The following is a 23215-nucleotide window of genomic DNA, read 5'->3' as shown; positions in this document are numbered from 1 at the left end:
AAAATAAATCTCTTGAAACATTAGACATTTAAACATTTGAAGAAATATTTGTGTGTGACTTATGCACACAATATACATGTCTGGTGTTAAAGCTGAGAAAGTGGGAAAGCATGAGTAAAATTTTGTATTATCATATGAGGCAGTTGAAGGCACAGTGAATGATATGCTGCTTTATCAGTTGGAAGCAGATGGACTTTCCTGAAAGGGGATGGTAAGTCTGTTAATGGAAATGTGCTGCTTGATCACTGGAGTATCCAGGTAGAAAATGGCTCGTAATTTGGCCTTTACTAACTATGCCTGCCAGGCAATAAAGGAAAATCTCAGTAATCATGAATTTCTTTCTAAACTTCAGTTTCTATCAAGGATATACAAAATTACCCAACAAATGTCCTAATGAAACTTCCGATGAGAATTTATAGGATTAACGAAGATGCTTATAAGCACAGAGAAGAGAGAAGCTGTTGGCAAGAGATGCAATTATCTCCCACACTCACATACCAAAATCCACTCTTATATACCAAGAGTTAACAGTATGTATATGTGAACCTTTAATAACCTCTCAAATGAACCCAGACAGTGGCTTCAGTGCAGCTTTTATATTCAAACATATAAAACTATGTCTCTGGGCAAATGAAATGTTAAATGTCCAGCTCCCTCTACAATCAAGAGTTACAGACCCAACAACAGTTGTAACTGCATCTTACAGGAGTTAAACCTCTTTATCCAAGATGTTTCACTAAATCTATTTGCAGAATTAAAGAATTTTTTTTCTCCTTTTTTTAAATTAAAAAATAATTTTAAACCCTTACAGCTCAGAAATCATTCTAAAAATGCCACGGGATGAAGGTGTGGCCCAAGGCCAGGGCCACCCTGACCATACAACCGCTGGCTCTAAACCTGCCATCTCCCATAGCACAGCCCTCTGGAGCTGACAATCTGGTATGTGGGTGCCTGCCCAGCTCCAACCTCAATGTCAGCTCTTGTAGAGCAAGTGTCTTCCCATAATGGGGGGCAGGACCCTGGGACACTGCGACAGAGGTGTCCACACCATCTCCTGTGCACCCAGAGAGTCCCTGGGAAAGGAAGGAAGAAAGCCTTGCATGCCCCAGGGACAGCAGCAAACACAGCAGTGCTGACACAACCTCCAGTAAAACCTCTGCTCTGGGGATTCATGTTCATGCTGCAGGGCCCTCTGTGAGGAGAGATGCCATGCCAGATACAGCCTATTCCAGTTGGCTCCGAGGTACCCACTGCAGGGCATGGATGAGCCCTGCAGCCGCACTGGCGTTGCCTCAGAGAAAACATCTTTAGAAAAGAACAAAGCAATTCCACACAGTCCATACAGGAGCAGGTGGCCATACCCCGCAGGACCTGTGGCCCAGGGAGAGCACAGGCTGGAGCAGGTTCATCCTGAAGGGCAGAAGCCTGTGGAGACTCAAGGCTGGAACAGGAAGAATCACAAAGAAGGAGTGGCAGAGAGGAGATACCATGCACTGACCACAGACTCTGACTTTGTTCCCCTGTGCCGCCACCAAAGCAACTCAGCAGCTCTGGTCCGTGAAGCAGTGCCCTGAAGAGTTGCTTTTTGGATGGACTGGGTTCCAAAGTAACATCCACAAGCTACACAGAGAATCACAAAATATTTTGAGTTGGAAGGGACTGAGACAAGGATCATCGAGTCAAACCCTTAAGTGAATAACCCATACAGGGATCAAACCTGCAACTGTGGCATTACTAGCGCCACACTCTAACCCATTGAACTAATACAGTACAAAATGCCCAAGGAATTGGCGTCGATCACAACCCCAGGCTTTATTGGGAGGTTTCTGCTACCCAGCAAGGACAGTTTTGCATAGTCTGGCAGTCATTTCTCTCTCTGATGCCAGTGTTCAAAGGGGCAGGTTGCCCATTTTAGGTCTCATTGCATAACAGGAAGGAATAGCACTTCTTTGTATAAAAGCCTAACTGTACTTCAGCCCCAGGACTGAATACATATACTATTTTACAGACTACAGCAACATCTAATATAACAGAAACCAGCGTAGGAAAAGCTGCTGATTTTGACTTTTAACTTTCTCATTGCTAAGAATGCAGCTTCCTGCCTGCTGTTTTTCTCTGTTATTGTGAACAGCCACACTGACATCAGGGCTGAGGAGCAAAATCTGAGAGAAAGGTTCACTGTGGGAAAACACTCCTGACTCCCTATGGGGGAATATCATAAGTATACTTTGGGATAGTAACATGCCTTTGCCCATGTCTGAAAATCTGTTAACCTCTGTAGATCACTTGCAGTGTGGTTTTCTGTGCAGCTAAAGATCTGTTATAATTTTGTATCGAATTAGTATACAGAACTTCAGTACAGAACCTCAAAAAAGCAGCTCAGCCATTTCTTTCTTTATCAATATCCTGAATTTTGTTTGAATGTTTATACAAACCAAAAAGCTAAACAGCTTTTAGCTGGTGGGGAGAAGGGATGACGAAGGAAAAAAAAAAGAATGATACATGGGAAGATAAAACCCCTGGCATGAAACCCTTGTGTCATGCCACATTCTGTCATGAATTTCAGCATTTAATCAGTAAATCAGATTTCCAAAATTCCAAAGTATACTATATCATCCCAGCACTTTACTAAAACTAGACAGACAGCCCAGGGGAAATAAGCCAGTGGCTTTCCTATCATGGTTTAACTCTTCTGCTCAGATAATAGAGGTTTGGCTTTGCAGAGGATTTATTTAATTCTGCGTATTAGAAAAAGCTTGGAACTGATTACTACCAAGGTCAGTAGTAATCAACATCTGTTGCAGATATACATTTACTCAGACCAGTTAATATGAGTAAGACACTGTAAACTACTCTAGAAGTATATAAACTCAGTGATACATGAGATTAAGTTCTAATGGGATGTATTTATGAAAGTAGCAGCATGACCTATACCTGAACCAGGACAGAGAATTGATGCAGATCAGAAGGTCTGTGCACTGCCCATAGGCTTTGAATTCCACAAGCAACATCATAAGAGCAGTCACTTCTGACTGCTTCACTATAATCACTCCTGCGTTACAGCAGTGCTTTGCTATTCTGTGATTTCACAGGTCATCATAGTAATGGGAGTGCTGTCATCTAGACAAAATGTAAAAATACATGTTTCTCTTGAGAACTGATGGCAACCCAAGCCACATTTTCTAGCTGGAATAACCATGGGTTTTACCTATGCACATTTTCTCCTGTATTTCAATTTTATTAAAGAGCAGTAGTGTTGTTTCTATACATTTGCAGTAGAATTCATGTTCCCTAAAGCATGATGATTCTCTTTTTCATGTATATACAGTTTTCATAGTGATACTTTGGGAAGTAAAGAAAATGACACGGGATTTTTGATAGATGATATGACTGGAGGTGACTTAGATTTTTAAATGTTTCAGAAAATTGAGAAGCTTCTGAAATTGGGGAGAGGATTCGTATCTGTTTTCTTTCCTGCTACAGGCAGAGGAGAAAGTATATTGGAAAACCATTTTTATCTTCAAGAAAAGGTTAACAATACAAAACCAATCTCAAAGTAATGTGAACCAATGCTGGCAACAATACTACAGTTTTCAGGTATCTACTTAGATTCTGTAAAAAAAATAAAACCCAGCATAAATAAAATAAATAACCTTTAAGCCAATAATGAATTCTGAAGGTAGGAAGAAAAGTAGCCAGGTTAGATTGGCAGGGACTGTTGAGTTCGACTTTGTTTATTACTGCCTTTCCCTTTAATATGAGATACAGTGTTTTTGCTGCAAATAAGTTTTATTTAACATATTTTCTGTTTCTACAGGCACTTAAGCTATTGGCAACAGCCCTCATTTCTGAGCAAAATGTTTTGTGAACCTTCTGAACCAGACAGTTACTGAATAATTGCAATGTTGGGGAATAATCCTTAAAAACACAGGTACTTCCATTCCTATAGTACACAATCACATTAGCTTTATGTTTCTGCTGAAATAACACAATCCAAGACTTAATATTAAAATTCATAATTAATTTAGAGGCATGAAAGAACACGAGGATGTATGGAGACAATTAAGATCTTTAGCAGCATTGCCTTATGACATTTGCTGCCTCTGGAAAGCAACATAAAATTAGCACCCCATCAGCCCAAGCAAGGCTCTCACTGGGATAAGATTTTAAATTACTTAATAAAGACTTTACAGACAAACATTCTGTGATCATCTTCATGGGGTTCATAAGTCAAGTAAGGTCCTGATTTATTACAAGCTAACAATGTAATTACAGAAATTCTGCATCTTGCTGACATAACAGAAAATGAGACAGAAAGCTCAGCTATTTTTCTAAATGCAGTAAGAGAAAAAAAGCCAAAGCCAGAGTGAAAACACTGAAGGTTGAGCTCAGACAGCACTCTTACATTAGTAGAACAAAGTGCCAATGCAGAGTAAGCAACAGGACTTACTGCATCATTTTTTGTTCCTTGCAAAAAAAGGGTCACTATGGGTAAATTTTGAATTAACTGACTTCAGGAGGAATAATACCACTCCAGTGGTACAAAAATGGTAACTGCATCAATTCTAAAAAACACTGCATCTTTTCCTTCAGCAATATCCCTACCGCTCAATTTTCCAGAGATGTAAGAAATGCCCTAAAGAGGGCTGTTGATACCACGTAACTTAACTACTTACTTTATTCTAATGTGAATCATCCTTCACAGCAGTTTCTCACCAGGATCATCCGAAAATGCACAATGGTTGATTTAGATTAAACATCCAACACCTAGACAGGTAACTTTAGGCAAGTTGGATTCCACCCAAAACTAAGTCAAGAGTCTTAATGAAAACCTAGCCTTTTCCTTCTTATAAAGCAGTGATGCAGTCAAGATCAGAAGATTTTCCAAGCCCACAGATATCACACTCTTCATAGTCATCTGAAAATGGTCTGAAATTCATTGATTGCTAAACTAAACTTCGAAAGCTTTTATCAAGTCTGCCAAAGTAACAGAAGTAATTCCTGTAACTCTACCTGACTTCTTTAGTTATTGTTTAATTAGCAATGTTTATGAACAGAAATCTAAGTATTAAGTATTTATAATGAGAAAATGAGTCTGATGTTACATACAGGAACAGTTAATGTTGTATAGTTAGACAGACAGAAAATCATAACACCATCAACCTTTGTAAATATATGTCAATGGAGAAATCAGTTGGTTTCAGGATTTACAACTAAACACTGGCTTTGCCAAGAACTCTACTAAAGATGACATGTTGTTGAACTGACCTCTGAAGCAGAAAGGAGAGCAAGGTATTACTCTGCACATATGCTCCAAATTTGCTTTGTGTTCCCAAGATAATGCATCCCTTAACCATCCTTATCCACAGGAAAGAGACTGTCCTTGCATTGACTAGGCTATTCAGAGAGCACAAAGCTACATCATCACCCTTTCAGCACCACCTATGCCACCTTTCTTTCAGCATAAGGGTCTTGGTCCTACAGACATCTTCCCCTCCTCTGTAAACCTTGTTAAAGCATAGCTTTCCTCCAACAGGCATTAAGGCAGTACTTCATGCCCTCTTATTTTTTTTAAAACAGTGCTGCTAGCCAAGTAAATATATCGCTTACAGACAGGAACACTAGCTGCTTCAATTCTGAACGTTAACATATTCCTATATTTTATTTTATTTTTTTAAGAAAAAAATAAATTGGCTGTATATGCTTTTTTACAGTTCAGGAATAAGGTCATAATCTTTTTCTACATTAAGTCAGTGAATGAATCCCAGTGTCAACACCCATGAAGCAAAAATAATGTAAAAAGAGAAGCAAGCGTACTTAATTGCTCGATACTGGTACTGTTCTGGAAGTATGTTTAGCAAAGCACTGCTGAAAACTGCTTCTGGTGTCAACCATTCCTTTAAGTAGTACAGTTTTCTTATGGGGAGTTAAATTAATGGGAATATCAGTTTAAACCACAGGGTGGTTATATTTTAATAGTTAGTAATATTCAAGGACAGCCTTTGTACCTTGGGGGAAATAAATAAATTCCATCTACAAAACTTTTTTCCCTGCCATGTAACTTCAAACAAGTCAACTTTTCAAGGCCCTATTATTATTTGTTACACAGTATGAGTACAGATCTTTCTCAGTCCAGCAAACAAAAGGAACAATTGGGAACATTTTAATAAGCCTGTAAATTCAGAAAGCAGTATGAAATTATGAAAAGTGTGTTGATGCCTCAAACAGTTATATATGCATTAGATGTAAAAAATGTCACCTATTTAAAAACATACCACTCTGAAAGAGAAAAAAAGCAGTGTACGGAAACACATGGTGGGTAACAGTAAGGGTCCAGCAATGCAAGCTCCCAGGTGGGGCTTATAAGCCTTCAACCAAGTAGAATCATCTCATTTCAGGCAGAGGGAGTAGCTGTTGGTTGTTTACTCGGAAATATAAGAGAGGTGCATTTCAAAGCAGAGTTAGCTGAGACTGAGATTTGCTCTGGTGCACAGAATAGAATTTTATAATGGTCATGACTTTGACAGTGGCTTTTACTTAAAAGAAGCCTATCTTTACAGAACTGTTGAGCATTGAAAAGACTTGGTAAACTCATGATACTCTCTCCAGCAATTTAATGTTCAACCAATCTGTGGCTGTTTTCCTTAGACACAAGCTCTAATGAAGAAACATGCACCTTGTTTGGGAGAAGGGGGGAAACTCCACTCCGAACAACTGTCTTCCACAGTTTGCTTCTGGTCTTTTTAACAGTGCAACAGTACTTACTGAATGATAGGACAGAAATTCCTGAGTTTTACTCTCATTTCTTCTCACAAGTCTGAGATTACTAAAACCACTATAATTCACATTAGATTACCAGAAAAATAGCTCACCATCAACATACTCTGCTGCTCTGGAGTGGTAGGTTATTGCCTGTATCCTTGCCTCACAGTAATCCCAATTACTAAGTAAAGCTGCTGCAACCCAACTACTCTACTCAACCCAGTGCTCAACTTGAAAGGAAGACATACAAGGAAAGAAGTCTCTCTTTTCCACTTTGAAATGAACCGTGCTCAAGATGAAAAGTCAAGGTCACCGCTTCCCAAAAGATGATGTTGATGACATTCTGCAATAAAACTATGCATAGCATTCATACTTATCCACTCCTAGATGCAAAAGCTTTTAGGAAAAGAAAAGAAAACCAAAAAACAACTCAACCAAAAAACAACCAAATACTGCAGGAGCAGAGAGTTTAGGTGATCCTGAATTTGCATTGTACTGTTAAAAGGAATTCTTAGGTTTTGCTGAAATAATGCTGCTGCACCAAGCACCCTGCAAGTCTTGATGCCAACCTGTTTGTATGGCAGAGCAGTTCCCACGGGCTCCTCACACAGACTAGTGAGTCTCAAGCCAGGATTAGTTCCAGAGTAAAAAGAGGGACCACACATGTACTCCAAAACAAAGCCTAACAGAGAAATTTCCAGCTACACTTTTCTTTCTTTCCCTTTCCTTGCCTTTCTTCAATCTAAGAACATTTTCCCACCAACTTATAGTACATGATCTACACACCCTCCAATCTATTTCTATCCCTTGGATTAAGAAACTAGTTTTCTGAATTCTCCTAGAAGAATTGCTAAAATGGCAAGATTGCTACATGTTTTGCAGTGGCACATTCCAGAACATTGCACTGCAAATCATATCAGAAAATATGTTGAATTGTACCTCATTATCTAAAAAGAAATTAAATTTTTCTTCTGTCAGAGAACCACCAAGTTTCTTATATCCAGATTAATTGTATCTACTAACTTTAGATTTAATTTTCCAGACACAGGATGAGAAGATCAGCTACTTGGGAATTCTGTGTCTGTAAAAATAAAAGTCAAAATACAAGAAGGCTCAAAAAACCCCTTTTTAGCAAATATAACATAAAGAGTAAAATATAGATACAAATAAAGTAATAAAAAAAAAAAAGGAAAGAAATTTAATCTCTGCATAGTATTTCAACTGATTCTGAAGAGTGTTTTTCCATCTGACCAGAGAAGTATTCAACTGAAATCTTGTAAGAATTTTAATCATGAAAAACCTTATTTGCTATTACACAGAAGTTCTTTTACTGGTTTAGCAATGAGAAAAGTAGCAAATTTGTACCTCAGGTTGACACATCTTACAACACTAACATTATAGCAGGGAAAGAAAAAAGGACAATTACAAAATTGTCCCACTCCTCCTAATGTATTCTTGGATTTCATCTTTTTCACTTGCATCAATAAAAACTGAGTTCCTCATTACAAGAAGATGACCTAAACTTGTTTTTATTGCTAAAGGAATTCAAAGAATACAGCCATATGCAGTCTTTTCAATTCACATTATTTCTTCAAATAGAGCCCAAGCAGATATAAAAGTATTCTAGTTTTACATGGTTATTGAAGGTGAAATGATTTTTGAGCTTTCCATGTTTTAGCTGTAATCAGGTATTGATTTATGCAGAAAAATGTTGCATTTTGAAAAAAAAAAAAATCAAAAGTATCTTAGTGAGATGTGGCTTGGTGTTTATCCCTACATTTTTTAATTACTTTTTTTTTAAATGTGATAGCTAAACTCCTTCAAGTCTTATCTTTAATTTTTCTTTTTCTTTTTTTCAGTCAAGTACTAATCAGAACAACAATCTTCATTATCTATGACAATAATCAGTGACAAAAAAACAATTATTTTCCAAGTAACTGTCAAGTCCACTTGTGTGGTTAGGTAACAACAATTTAATTTAACTGACAAAAAGATATGTTCTCTATTTTCAAGTTTCCTGTTACCATTGTTAACATACTAGTCTGCTACATGTTCTGCAACCTTGAATATTAAGCACAATATTTACTTTAGGTTGGAACTCCATACCATAAAAAAAAATGTCGTTGAGTTGTACTTATATATAAACATTCTCCTTCAAGGTGCCTGAAATCACACTAGGCTATATAACACCCCTGGTTATCTATTTGTAATACAGAACTACAGACCAAGAATAGATAACAAAAAAAAAAAAAAAAAAAAAAAAAAAATTAGCATACAGACAAAACTCACATAAATTTTCATTTCCAATTTAAAGTCATACTATCTAAACTTTCTTTCCCCTTTGCCTCTACTTTTGAGGCATTTTACTCCAATAATTTGTGGAATTATTTGCTACAACTCATGTGTTTGAGGTTTTCACATGCTATGTGAAACACAGCAGCCATCACAACAGAACTGCCTTGCGGATATGCAGCATATTCAATTTACACCATACATTTGCAGCTTCCAGCTGTATAATAATCTGCATCTGTGAACTCTTTGGCAATACATAACATCCAGATCATTTCACATCCAAAGGGCACTTGGAGAGGACACGACATTTAAGAGGCCAAGAAACCACTTCATTATGAGAATAGCTCAGAAGTTCTTCCAGTGTGTCTAGTCCAGTTGTCTAAGAAGCCCATCAAAAGCCAGATGTTAGAAAATATCTTGGAAGAGCTTGCCATTTGCATCCTGTGATTGCCATCCAAGAATGAAAAAAGGTGGAGGAACCATCTGATAGGACAGAATAGCTGGCAATCCCTGCAGAGTTGTATCCTGATCAAATGATTTACAAGTGTGTATGAAGTAAGAGATTAATATTAATAGATAACTAATGATGGACAGCATATTTGTATCTAAATCTAAACACATATTAGCAAAGTAAACACACATTTGTTTTGTTGTTTGTTTGGTTTTTAATCTTGTCAATTAGTTACATATTTTTGCAATAACGTAAACCTAACTTGCTTATTATCACAGCTAAATTCTGCGGCATTATGAACACCTGGGATGGTAAGTGTGATGGCAACAATTTATGTCTCATTTGCATTACTCCTGTGTTTTATTTTACATAATTAACAGGGTATTTTTCTTTCCCTTAAGCCTGGGGATACATATCTATACTGTTCACAAGATTGTTTAGCTGGTTTATAAGCAGGTAGTAAACAAGTAGTGAAACAGATTGACAACATATTTTCAAAATTCTAGACAATTTTTTGCTCAACTATCAGAAATAATACCTATAAATGTGTATATGTATTTAAAAAGAGATTTAAACCATATTCTCGTCAGCTTCTGAGTATTTCATAAGATTTGCTGAAACCTAAAATAAGTGTATTTCTAGGGAACTGCAACTAAATTCTACAGTTCATAGATCCCAAATAAGCAATTTGCATAAACTTACTTTAAATTCATTAACTATAAGAACCTTGTCTTGGAGAATTTGTCTTGTTACAAGTTCTCAAAGATACAAATGGAGCTCAGATGAAGAGACAGCCCAAAACCCATGCACTGTTCTTGAACCAGCATTTTCATCAATATTTTACTACTCGTTTCTAAAACAATCAGATAACTTTCCCTTTGAATTGTGACTTCAAAGCAAACAAAGTTTTGGATCTAAAAAAGTTTTCTGCTTATATACTTAATCTAATAAAAAGTAATATACAGGATCATTTACAAGTATTTTCCTCCAAAGTCTGACAACTTCTTTGGAATCTTTCTTGTTCCAAGCATCCCTGGGATGATCATTAAATACTGGCAGCTTAAAGACTACCTTGACATATTTATCAAATCTTACTCCAGCTCTGACAAGATAAGATGAAAGAATAGTGTTACTAGCCAGGCTCAAGAGTTATAGCAGTCTAAAATGCAGAGCACTTTACTCAATGACAGGATTTTTTTAGAACAGAATTTTTAGTGGGTTTTTTGTTCTTGTGGGTTTGTTTTTGGGGTCTTTTTTTTTGTTTTTTTTTCCTAAAGTAGGATAAGAAGTCATAAAACAACATAAGTAATGGAAAAGGACAGTGTTTTCTAAAGAGATAGCTGAAGTAGTCCAGAAGATATATAAACAAAATGAACATTTTAAAATGCATGGGAGAAGAAAAAAAAAAAAAAAGGCTCTCTAATTTTTGTACAGGAGTCAACACAAAACATAGGTTATTTCTACATGCACTGTGATTGATGTAATTTGATTTCAGATCCAATGTTTTCTCTCTGCAACTCTCTGCTTTTCCTTCTCTTTGGTTATTTTTTAGCACACTTTCTAAAGTGAGTTTCTCCCCTGACGATGCTCACACCAAACCCATGACCAACCCCGTTTTTGCCTAGCCCACCACTGTAAGGCAAGGTAGCAACAATACTTCCTTTTCCTTCAAAAAATTAAATAGGATATAATATTCAAAGAACACTTTGAAGAGAAAAGCAAGTAGCTTTTGGTCTGAACCTGACTACATCAAATTTCATGTTACATTTGAAAAGGAGAAACTAAATTATAATGTATAAAAAACCTGCAATAATTAAGTCTATATGTTCTTTCATTCTTCTTTTGCTCTTTGACTTACTTTCCCTTCCATCTCTGTAAAAACAATTTCAGTCAACTTATGTTTTCCTGATCTGCAGCATTATGTTTTTTGTGAGTGCTGTAAGCACCCTTTAGCCCCTAAATAATTTCTTTTTTGTTTTCATATCCTTCCCTTCTGTCTTTCCGTGTTACCAAGATGTTCCCTGTTGCTTTTCCTTCTTCCCATTAGATCTTGGTTCTTTGAGCCATTTCTCTCTTTAGTAATTTCTTGATAGCCCTTTTGATAATCTTTTTTTCAGCAACAAGGAGCATCTGAACTCCTGCACCAGTGCCACAGTAGTTTCGAAGTTTAAGATGTTTAAAAGGTGTGTTAGGAATTCTTTTGTCACAGCTCATTTTGTTCATTTATACATTTAACTCCTATACTCTGAGTGGGACTTTTCACAGGGATTTTGAAGGACAGCGAAGGTGGAAGCAGAGGTAAGTAAACATCATGAAAACAGCAATCTCAAAATGAGAAAAAAAAAATATATCGCTTTCATCCCCAGGCAGTTTTCACTGCCAGGTACCATCAGAAGAGCAAGAAGTGGCTTGTAACTCAGTCAGGTCACAAAGATCCATCACCATTGTGTCCAACGGAACATGACCAGAGCTACGACTTCCTTTGTCTTCAAGTAGGGAGTAGGACACTGAGAACATGGACCTATTTCAAAAAGTTGCCTTAACAGTGCCAAGGAGAGAAAGATAAGGTAACGCATTACCTCTGCTCTAATTTACTTTTTCAGTGTATAGGCTAGAGTTACTTACTTCTGCATATGTCCCTCATAAAGTACGATAAGGACAGCATGAACCTGGTGATGAGGCACACTGTAAGTCGTGGACTACAGCTATGAAAGCCTGTAAAGAAAAACCCTGGGAATCAGTGTTCATATAAGCATAGGAAAGAGAAAAGCAAGTCCAAGAACTATTAAATTTATTCAGGGATATTTACAGATTACTAATGTTTTCTAATGTAACACTTGAATAGAAACTAGATATGCTACTTGCTTTCATACACCTATTAAAAAAATGAAGAAAGAAAAATTTTAAAAAATCCAACTTTGCTTGGAAAATTAATAATAAAGGCATCTGAGTTACAGGGAATATATATACTTACTCAGATGATAATACGTTAAATCTTGACAAGATATTTAATTTTCCAAGAATTCTCATATATTCACAGAAGAATTTAGATATAGAAATTAGTACATTTGGCAAAGGAAAGGCTCTTCAGCAAAAGCAAAACATCCAAGTGGATCAGAAAAAACTACGAAGTGTCATTAAAATGCCTGAGGAGACTTCTTCCAAAGGAAGTTGTAAGAGTCAGATGAGTCTGTCTGAAAAAAGAACTTGCAGAAGAATCAGAAAACAGTAGAAAGCTATGAATATCTAGCTAACAACTTTTTTTACAGTCTTCTCACACTTCTCTTCTTGTTTTAAGCCATGTCATCCACTACATGCAATTAAATCTCGTATAACAAATAGAAACAACCTTTTGCCAACCATATCTAGTGTAAGCAGCAAGGCAAATCCTGTGCAAAAAGTGTTCACTGTTCGCATTTATGTCCAGCACTAGTTCCAGGAAAAAAATGACATCCAAACACTGAAATTACAAAGTAACTAAATTAACACACTTTGAGAATATAAGAAGTGTATGTGAGAAATTTTGTTTTGACACAGCCAAGTCTACCTGATATCAATGGACTGAATTTTTTGCATTTAAAGCAGATTAAAGTGCTTAACCAAAAGATACAAGTAACTAATTTCAGTTGAAAATTGATATACTGTTACTGATAATTTGATAGTCAGTTGATACTATTGCTGTGAATGATTTTATATAAATTAATTGATCTTTAATTCTTTGCATCAGCTTTCCAATCCATTTCAAACATTGTAGAAAGAAAGCTTTATTCCCCCTGTACCTGTATCAGTTGAACTTTGCAGAAAAAAGGCAGGACTGTAACTTGCTTTCTGAAGTGAGATCAACAGGCAAATGCCGGTTATAACAGATGACAGCAAATTATTGAAATGAACCTGAGAAATACACAGCACTGACACAGCTTGCCTTTGCACCAAGCCTGTACTCCACTGCAGCAGCCATTAACTATTTTTCTCTTTTATTATTTTTCTCTTTTCATGCAGCACTCTCAGTTGGCACTCTCAGAGCTACGTGTCTGACGTCCACTTTTGCTAAGCATCTGACTCCACAAGTTGTGAGAAGCTCATTTCTGGGCTAGAAATGCCTTAGGCTGGTATGTTTAATCTTCTCCTTTCACTTCTGTGTGTTTCTTTTTGCTCCTACATACCGGCTGTACTGTTCTGATGTACTGTTATGTACAGAAGAATAAAAGGTGGTAGAAACTCCTTAGCACACAGGTTGAAAAATTTGAACAGAAGCAAACAAAAGACTTCTGCCTCTTTTTGGTGCAGATTATATCTGTATTTCTGGGTAATCCTGTAGGGCAGAGATCAATTACTAATGATTACGAAAATACAGCTTGAGATACTGAAGTTAGAAAGATCTCTCTTTAATAATGGAACATTATTTTTTTTTTTTTAATCTTTGTAAAATAAAGTGGTAATTGGTAGTACTCAAGGTATTAACATTTTTATGAGCACTACAAAGGTTCAAAGGGTTTAATTCACTTTTGCTGGTACTATTCCATGTCTGGAACAAGTTTTCTGTCAGTTTTGTTTAACAGCAGCTTTACTATTAAATGGCTGCAGCAGTTACTCACAATGTGGAGGTTACATCTTTGTATCAGGAGAAACACGTTCACAGTATTTAACTAGTTTTTAACTTCACACATTCTATTCTAGACCTAAGTGCAAAACACTTCTGAATGATGCTTTAAATCTTGTAACTAATTTCACTTTTGTCAAATGGGGATTATAATGCATAAGCAATCTCTCTGGATGCCTACAGAAGAATTTGAACTACAGTTTATAATATAAAACATTAGACATTCTCTTGGTAATTTCCTTTCCCAATTTTTCTACCTCTCAAGGAAAAAAGATCCATCAGTTTTCCAATCTATTTCAGCACATAGCTGCGCAAACAGTTCTGTGGTAACACAGGAACGGATGACAGTCAGAAAATACCTGACTTCAGCATAGCTGGATATCTGTATTGTGAAGTCCAAAAGTAATACTTCTTTGAAGTTGTCGGTGACGCTCAGACCAAAGTATCCTTGCCTTTTACACAACGTTACTGGAGACAAATGAATTATTCAGAGTTCTTAAAGTTCACCATCTACCTCTGCAGGAACTGAGACTGCACAGTTAGGAAACAAAGCAGAATCAGCTCACTCAGAAGATCTGTCCCCTGTTTGCTATAGAAGCAATTTTATTATTGGCACAGTTATTAACTATTGTTAATTGTTATTAACTATTGTTAATAACTCATATTGACACTGCAGAATCATCACATCCACAGAAGATGGAAATATCTAGTAAATAGATAACAATTGTCTAATTAATGTTCATGATTAAATACAGAAGAGAATCCAGTTAAGAGTCCCAGGATGAGCCAGAAGCACCACCAGTTAGAAGAGAACTCTATGTTCATAAACTATAGATATATTTCACCAGGATTATTAAACACCTGACCTTATGTGGGCTTCACTAGGAAAATTTCCATAAGTATAATGGACAAGTTTTATAACTGGGAAAATAATATCTGTATGATGATTCCCAGACCAATATAATGTAAACCAACTCTTCCTTTCAAATCAGAAGAAGCCAATTCTCTTTTTTAAATCAATAAACAACACCACATCTATGACTTTGCCACAAGGTATAAGAGTTTTTGAACCAAAATGTGAAGCACTGCATTTGATACAGTGTCATTTTGAAATTTAGAAAGACAGTATCTGAAGGCCATCATGAACATTTATTCTGAAAATTTACCAGGAATATTTCTCAAATTACTAGTGAATCTGTTTTTTTGTGTCTTGGGCTGAACACTTTAACAACTGTTAGTGGACACTAAATGTAGTCTTGGGCCCATTGACCTGTAACAGCTGACTGAAATGTTGAATGTCGTATGCACGCATGAAAGAAATCTCCATTTTGAGAAGAGTTTTAAAAGCTTTTCTTTGAGTTTCATTTACATAGATAATGACAACTAAGCTTGATAGCAAAAAGAGTACAAAAACCCATCTACTCTTTGAAACTAATCTAACAGAATAAACTTACTTCAAAGTAACGCATTTTGTACACCAATACTTATGGTAGACTGCTGTGTTAAAAGATAGATTTTGTGTCTTGTTATTGCCACAAGATTGGACAGCATGCATCACTTTCATGTGGAAGAATACTGCCAGGAATCACATTAAAAAGTATGTTAAAAGCTTGACATTACCTTAAATTCCACTGCCATTTTCTCTGCCTCTCTTTCATCATTTTAAAAGGACAGAAAGATAACAAAGTTACTACATCAGCAATGCTGTATACATACTTCTTCCCCCTCCTCCACCCTCCTCCACCAGAAATCTGCCAAGCCTTGCCTTAAATGTCTGGTTGTGAAATTTCTAGTCCCAGAATGACAGAATAATTTAGGCTGGAAAAGACCTCTAAGATCATCGAGTCCAACTGTTGACTGACCACCACCTTGTCAACTAGACCACTAAGTGCCACATCATTTCTTGAACACCGCCAGGGATGGTACTCCACCACCACCTTGGGCAGTCCATTACAATGTTTAACAACCCTTTCTGTGCAGAAATTCCTTCTGATGTCCAAGCTGAACCTCCCCTGGCACAGTTTGAGACTGTGTCCTCTCATCCTGTCACTAGGATGAGAGAAGGATGGGAAAAGAGGTCAACCCCCATCTGGCTACAATCTCCTTTAAGGTAGCTGTAGAGAGTGATAAGGTCACCCCTAATACTCCTTTTCTCCAGGCTAAACAACCCTGGCTCCCTGAATATATGGATTCAAGTCCATATCTTACTCTTCAGATTTGAAAGTAGCATAACTGTTACATCAGAGCAAGTAAAAAACTCGGTTTAAGAGCTGAACTGGTTCTTGGCTGCTTCTGAGCATAACTGTAGATGGAAAGTACTTCTGTAGGTCCTCTCAGTGTTCCAACAAATCTTCTATATGCCTCTGGATTAAGTTTTTAAAAACATCAACCACATGGCTTGGTTAATATTTTCACAAAAAGCACAGTTGCTAAAGCAATTTTAATCTATCAAATTGTACTAGATACAAGTATTTATTAATGCAGTATTACCTTCAGAATAGCAAATTAATTAGCATACATTACCTAAGAAATAGAATGCATTCTAAATATCTATTTTTAAAAACTTCTAACAGTTACAAAAATTGCAGTAGAGTGAATTCCCCTTGTTCTACTGGTTTATTTTACACAAAAATCTAATTAAAATTCAGTACTTTGCTGATTATTGTTGTATTCAATGATTATTTAACCTCTTTTAGCTCAAACTGAAATATAATATATATTATAGATGTAACTCGTGCATAATCATATACTTGATACTTATTATTGGTAAGAAGAATTTCAGATCACAGAAATTTTTTTTGTAATGAGAAAACTATTCATTCTCATTTCTGGTGCACTTAAAAAAAGGGGTATCTATGAAAATATAACACAGTTCCAATTAACTTTAGTGTCTTTAAGGTTTTGCAAAATTAAACATATTAACTTGCAAAATCAGTAAATTAGCATGGATCATTAAAACAATTTGCTAAATTCCTCAAATCCAAAAATCATTATTAACAGCTATTTTGCACTTCAACTAAATTAAAATTTGGACATTCAGAGTTGCTGGCAACTTCTGTGTTGGCAAGGCTACACAAGCTGAATGTAGATCAAAAACAAAACAAAACAAAACAAAAAAAAAGCACCAAGAGCTGCTTAGGTATTAAACAGAGAAAAACATTTAGTCACATGGCTACATCCTGGCAAAATCCTTTGAGCCTTTTGTTGAAGCACGACACACATTTCTGACAAACAAAATAAAATCTAGTCCGTTAAACATTCGTGTGTCAGCCATGCTTAGCAAAACATCTTTGATTGCAGCTATGTTAGTGAAATTTAAATTGTGCCATGTATCATTTCAATTAAATAAAGCATTGGAGAATAGCTAAACCTTTTTTTTTATTGTCTTTGCCATCTTGACTGTTTGTATGCTGGCTGTGCCAACAGCGGATAATGGGAAAGAAATTCCCTGTAAGGAAAAAACAAAAACTCAAACTCAAACCAATCTGAACAGTGTCCAGTTTCAATTTGCTGGCAGGACATGGGGAGAAAGGGCTCTAAGCAAGAGGTGACAGAGAATAATTCCTTAAAACCAGATAGACAATGGAATTCTCATATTTAATAGGAATTGAAGGCTTTGTTTGAAAACACCTCATTATTTTGACATTTCTGTATGGGTAAAGAATTTACCAGCTCTATTATTCACACTTATCTCTGACTTTCTATGTAGTGATGGTTATATTTCAAGCTCTTACTGCTGCTCTAATATTTCTTCATGTGTAATTGTACTTCAAGGTTACATACGTATGAGAATGCAAAAATTCCTATTATTGATGAGAAAACTCCAAGACACAAAGAACATCACAAGAGTAATCTCAGCAATAAAAAAAGTTAGCAAAGGAGAGTTATGTAAAAACCATTGTTACATAAAACACTCCCTAAAACCAATTTTCCATTTTGTTAGAGCTGGGAAAAACCTGATGCTGTAAGAGGAAGTAAGACTCAAAAGCACCGTTTCCCCTCTGATTTTGTTTTGCTGTTTACACCCTTCCCCAAACTACTAAAGAGGGCACCTGATCAATTGCCCCTGGGCTGTCACCAGTTGTTCCCTGTTCCCCCTCCATGTCCACCCAGTACTCTGGTTTGGTTACACAAAAGGAAAGTCAGACAAGATCAGAAGAGATGCAAGTTTTGGGAACGGGTGCAAAAGTCAGTTATATATTTGAAAACACTTGACATACACAGACAAGTATGTGGGATTACCCCTTTGATAGGATATACGCTGTGTTCTCAGCATATCTCTGGACTGAAGAAGTATTTCTTTGAAATGACAGTTCTTTCTATTTTTCTGAACTTTAAATGAACGAAAGAAGAGAATTCATATATTTCATATCAGTTCTTCTAAGTACACACATAGGATGTAAAGATACCATAAAAGTTACAGTATAAATCAGTTGTCATCATCTGGCATCTTTAATATTGGCATTGCTTTTCCAAAACAAAATAAACTGCTTGAGAATGACAGGTGATCTTCACTTATAGCATGATTTACACGTATTTTCTCCATTCCTCTTTTCTCCCATTTTCACTCACTTTAGTTTTATTACCATTGGCCAGAAAGTGCACTCTAATAAAACTTAGCCAAACTGTGTTTTATGTTCAGCCCAGCTTTCAGCAAAGCCACTAGGAGCCCCTGCAGAGAGCCAGTGGGGCAAAGAGGGTGATGGGTAAGAAACAGCAAATGAGGAGCCCCAAGATGCCAGACCATTTCTGCTGCTGCCACACCAGAGCAAAGGAAGCCCATGGTGAGTCAGTACTGTTTATTTTTTGATCTCTTTACAACAGTAACACCTCATTGTCACACCCACTACTGACTACACTGAATTAACGTGAAAGGCTCTGCAGTATATATTGTATACTTACATCTAACAGCTAGATATGACATATACTCTTACATATAAAAAAATCTTCACTCAGAAGGCAAAAAGACAGAATATAAATTTGTATTGACTTCATGGAAGTCAGTGAGTTTACATCATCTCAAGAGTTCAAAGGGAAGAGTTTGGAGTTCTGCCTGGGATCTTTTTGAGACTGAAATTCGCTCTGGATAATGTCAGACTAATGTAAATTCTGAGAAAGCCCACTGAATAAATAAATATAAATACCCAACACAAACTGGGACCTATTTCAGGATCTTCCCACACTACCTATAGAGACACAAATGAAAATACTAGCAGGTTTGAAACATAAATTAAGGGGGTTTTGGAAATATCCTTTATCATGTCATATCTAAATGTCACCTTTAGTTCATATAAATGTCACCTAATTAGTTCATATAAATGCTTTTCGGGAAATTTCATCAGCCTTAAAATTTTAGAAAGGTCAGAATTGATAAGCAGAAGCACACATATTCTCTGCCCCCATTAACAATTATTCTGCAAAAATAGCAGACAGAGAATTTTGTCTTTGGTCTGTAACATAAACGAGATAACCGTGAGACAATGTTTAAATAGATATGTGTTCTAGTCAGTCCTCAGAGGTGAGATACACATTATTGCAACTAAATTTTTGAAAATAAAAAGTATCAAATGATCTTATACTCCTTATACACTCTTCTGCTTACTCAGTATCCTTCTCATTAGAAAAGCAAAAAAATGTTGCCATAGCTTCTACACAGATTCTTCCTTTAAGTATTTTGACTTCTTTCTTTCCCAAATACATAGCATTTTTTTTCAAAATAAAGTAAAATTTAGACCATAGAAGCAAGTGACTTGCTGAATTTCATCTGCTTTTTCAAGTTCTTTTACTTACATTTAATATATTTAAGCACTGCAGGATTTACCTTTTTGCATTTTAAATCTGTAGTCTGAAAATAAACTCAGACTGTGGAGTTGTACCCCAATAATGCATCCTTAGCAAATGCTGATAAAGAGGTCACAAAACAAATATTTCTAATCCTAAATATATAATGTCAAAACTCCAATAAGAGGTTTTATAGTTTTTAATCCTCTATATATCAAAACTTAGATAAGAGGTTTTGTTGTCTGCAAATAGATATAGATTCTTCAAGACTGATTACAATTTTTATTTCTCTTACAACAAGGCTTGGAACAATTGCTCCTACAATTGGCTTTCATAGTAAATAAATCTAAAATTTTAAAACAATGGTAGTGAATAAAGGGAATAATGGAACATTTAAGAATTTCAAATTGTCTCATAATTTTTTGTTTGTTTCCAGAAAACAGCTAGAAAAGGCCTAGAAATAAAGACTGAGAATCGTACAGATTTTTACAGCTTCAGAATATTTCCAAAGTGAAAGGCTTCATAATGGGACATTCTTAATATTAACATAAGATTAATCCATCAATCAAAAAAAAAAAAAATCCATAAGAGTCCTTTTGCTTTCCATACCAAAATCAATTCTGACAGTTATTCATCAAAGAGTAGATGGGTTGGACAGAGAAAAAAGCTAATTCTGCTTTCTGCTACATTAGCATAAAAAAATATTGTCAAGCATTATAAAAAAAAAAACAAACACAACAAACCACATATCACAGGTAAGGAAGTCTAGATTAATATTAATGTTTGTTTGGTTTGGATTCCCTTTCCTTTCTTTTTTATCTGCTTTGTTTTTTTAATCTCTATTTCATATGCTGATAACCACCTAGAAACATTGAATATGTGCTGCATTTGACTTTGGACTTATTTCAGGCCCAAATCTAATGCTGCAGATGCATACTAACTGTTTTCTGCTTCATCGCTCAGTGGAGAGATTCAGTCAGAAGTGTAACATTTTGAAAAAGAGGTTACAATGCACGAAATATAGAGAATCTCCAAGTCTTTTACTTATTATTTTGGCTTCTAAACTGCGTTTTTCTTCCAGTTTAGTTTCACCACCTGTCTACTTTGCATGCATCAAGATGGTTTCACAGCATCAACAAAACTGCAGATGAGATTTGCTCCAAAGGTGTACTATTGAACTTAACTAAAACTCTCAGTAGTCCAACAGTCACTGAAAGGACACAGTTCATTTCTGTCAACCACCTTACTCCTACAATTATTCTTCAGTAGGAAAATGTAAACAAGATATCTGTATGCATAGTCCCAGTAGAATTTACTATAATAGACTGTGTTACATTTAATATTTGCTTTCGACTCTGTTGAACTGCAGTGGTAGTTATGTGACCATATGAATAATTTATATTTGTATAAACTCACCCACTGAAAGCTACTTGAGGAACAATGGGAAAAGACCAATATCCACTTCAATGGAAGACAGTTTGACTGAAACGAGATCTCCTTTTTGGCAAGGCAGCACATTTACATTCTAAGTCTTCTTTACTTATTTCTAAAACTTGGAAGAAAAAACTGAAGAAAATATTTTAAGTTAAAAAGATAGAATCTCCGTGTCTTTATTTTAGTGGTGTGCATTCTTTGACCAAAAACTGATCATGCACCTAAGCAGGGACACCTTCCACTAGACCAGGTTGCTCAGAGCTCTATTCGACCCAGCCTTGAGCACTTCCAGGAATGGTGCATCCACAATTTCTCTGGGCAACGTGTTTCAGTGCTTCACCACCCTCACAGTAAAGAATTTCTTTCTGATACCTTATCTAAACCTGCCCACTTTCAGTTTAAAGCCATTCCTCATTACCCTGTCACTTCATGCCCTTGTAAAAAGACTCTTTCCAGATTTCTTGCAGGCCCCCTTTAGGTACTGGAAGGCTGCAATTAGGTCACCCCTATCTTCCAGGCTGAATAATCTCAATTCTCCCAGACTTTCCTCATAGGAGAGGTGCTCTATCTCTCTAATCAACTCGGTGGCCCTCTTCTGGACTCACTCCAACGGGCCAATGTCCTTCCTTTGCTGGGGACCCCAGAGTTGGATGCAACACTCCAGGTGGGGTCTCAGGAGAGGTGTAGTGGGGGAGAATCACCTCCTTTGACCTTCTGGTCACACTGCTTTTGATGCAGCCCAGAATATGCTTGGCTCTCTGGGATGCAAGCCCATACTGCAGATGCATATCCAACAGCACCACCAATTTTGGAAGTGGCAAGTTCTGCTGAATGTGCAAGATCAAATTGTCTCTAGAGTCCAAAGAAGGTGGTTGTAAAAACAGCCTGATACCCCTTTCCAGATGCCAATGCTTAACATGTTCAATATGAGCAAATAGGTTGAATATGTTAAACATATGTTTAAAGAGTCTTAAATCTCTGTTCTTTTTTTTCTGTTCATGCACAAGCTTCTTTTCTGACAAGCTTAGCTGAACACTGAAGTGATATAATTGCTGTGATAGGCTAAAATGCAGTGAGCAGCCTTGGTTCAGGCCAGAAGTCCAGGGAAAAGTGACCAAACTATATTAAAGTCAGCTCAGGCACGGGAGAGGTTTAGAAGCATAAAAGCTAAAGCATACTCTTCTGTAACTGATATACTGTCCACAATATTTCAGTTATCTATATGAAAAGCAAAATTTGAAGACAGACACCCCCTTTCTATCCCCTCATCCTTTCACATGTTTTTCCAAAGGATTAGGCCATTTGGGAGAATAATTTAGAAGAACCATTAGAGAGACTAAAAGAAAAATAATCTGATACCAATACTGGCATTTCTTGTTTTTGAGAGAGAATACATTCTTATAAAATTACTACACATACATATGGAAAAGAAAAATTTAACTTTTGAATGTCAAGAATACATTTTTGTTGGTTTTTTTTCTACTTTCATATGTCATTAATATAAATGGGGGGTAGCTACACATAAAGATGGCTAATTCCCACATGCAATCAAACCAGTTACATGAAAAACACCAATGTGATTTCTCATATAGAAAGATGGTTCTAATACAATACTGAACTTTCTACCTCCATATATTTTTCTTATGTGAGGCATAAGAGAAGCTGAGTGTGACTGATTAGCAAATGAGACAGGACAAAAAGCCTAGCCTATTCTTTAAGCTGAGAAAAGGAAGAGACATAAGTCCTTGCTTTTGTTTTACAACCACCTGAACAGGAATACAAGACCCATACTTTTAACTGTTCTTTCACTTTCTTTTTAATAATCTCCTGACACAAAGTCACTTTTTAACGTAAAGACATATATCATTATAATATAAAGATTATAAATTATATAA

The 23215-nt window shown here is 36.2% G+C and overlaps 1 protein-coding gene across 9 annotated transcripts in view; it reads right to left on the bottom strand.

Moving 5' to 3' along the window:
• CHRM3 (cholinergic receptor muscarinic 3) overlaps positions 1-23215 on the bottom strand; it is a 274717-nt gene that overhangs the window by 135924 nt on the left and 115578 nt on the right. For 2 of the 9 annotated variants that reach the window (XM_051783780.1, XM_051783777.1), the window contains exon 3: positions 21303-21438. The exons of 6 other annotated variants lie outside the window; for them this stretch is intronic. Coding sequence is in view for 1 of the 3 variants with exons in the window: in XM_051783778.1 (XP_051639738.1) it covers positions 12131-12220 (90 nt within the window). In the remaining 2 variants the exon portion in view is untranslated. Of the gene's footprint in view, positions 1-12130; positions 12221-21302; positions 21439-23215 lie in introns of all 9 variants that reach the window. One more of the 9 variants, XM_051783778.1, reaches the window with a different exon arrangement.

Source organism: Manacus candei, unplaced genomic scaffold, assembly GCF_025592945.1.
Source record: "Manacus candei isolate 608988 ecotype Guabito, Panama unplaced genomic scaffold, ASM2559294v1 h1tg000017l, whole genome shotgun sequence".
Lineage (NCBI taxonomy): Eukaryota > Metazoa > Chordata > Aves > Passeriformes > Pipridae > Manacus > Manacus candei.
The sequence above is the reverse complement of the archived record's forward strand: the minus strand, read 5'-3'. Positions and strand labels throughout refer to the sequence as shown.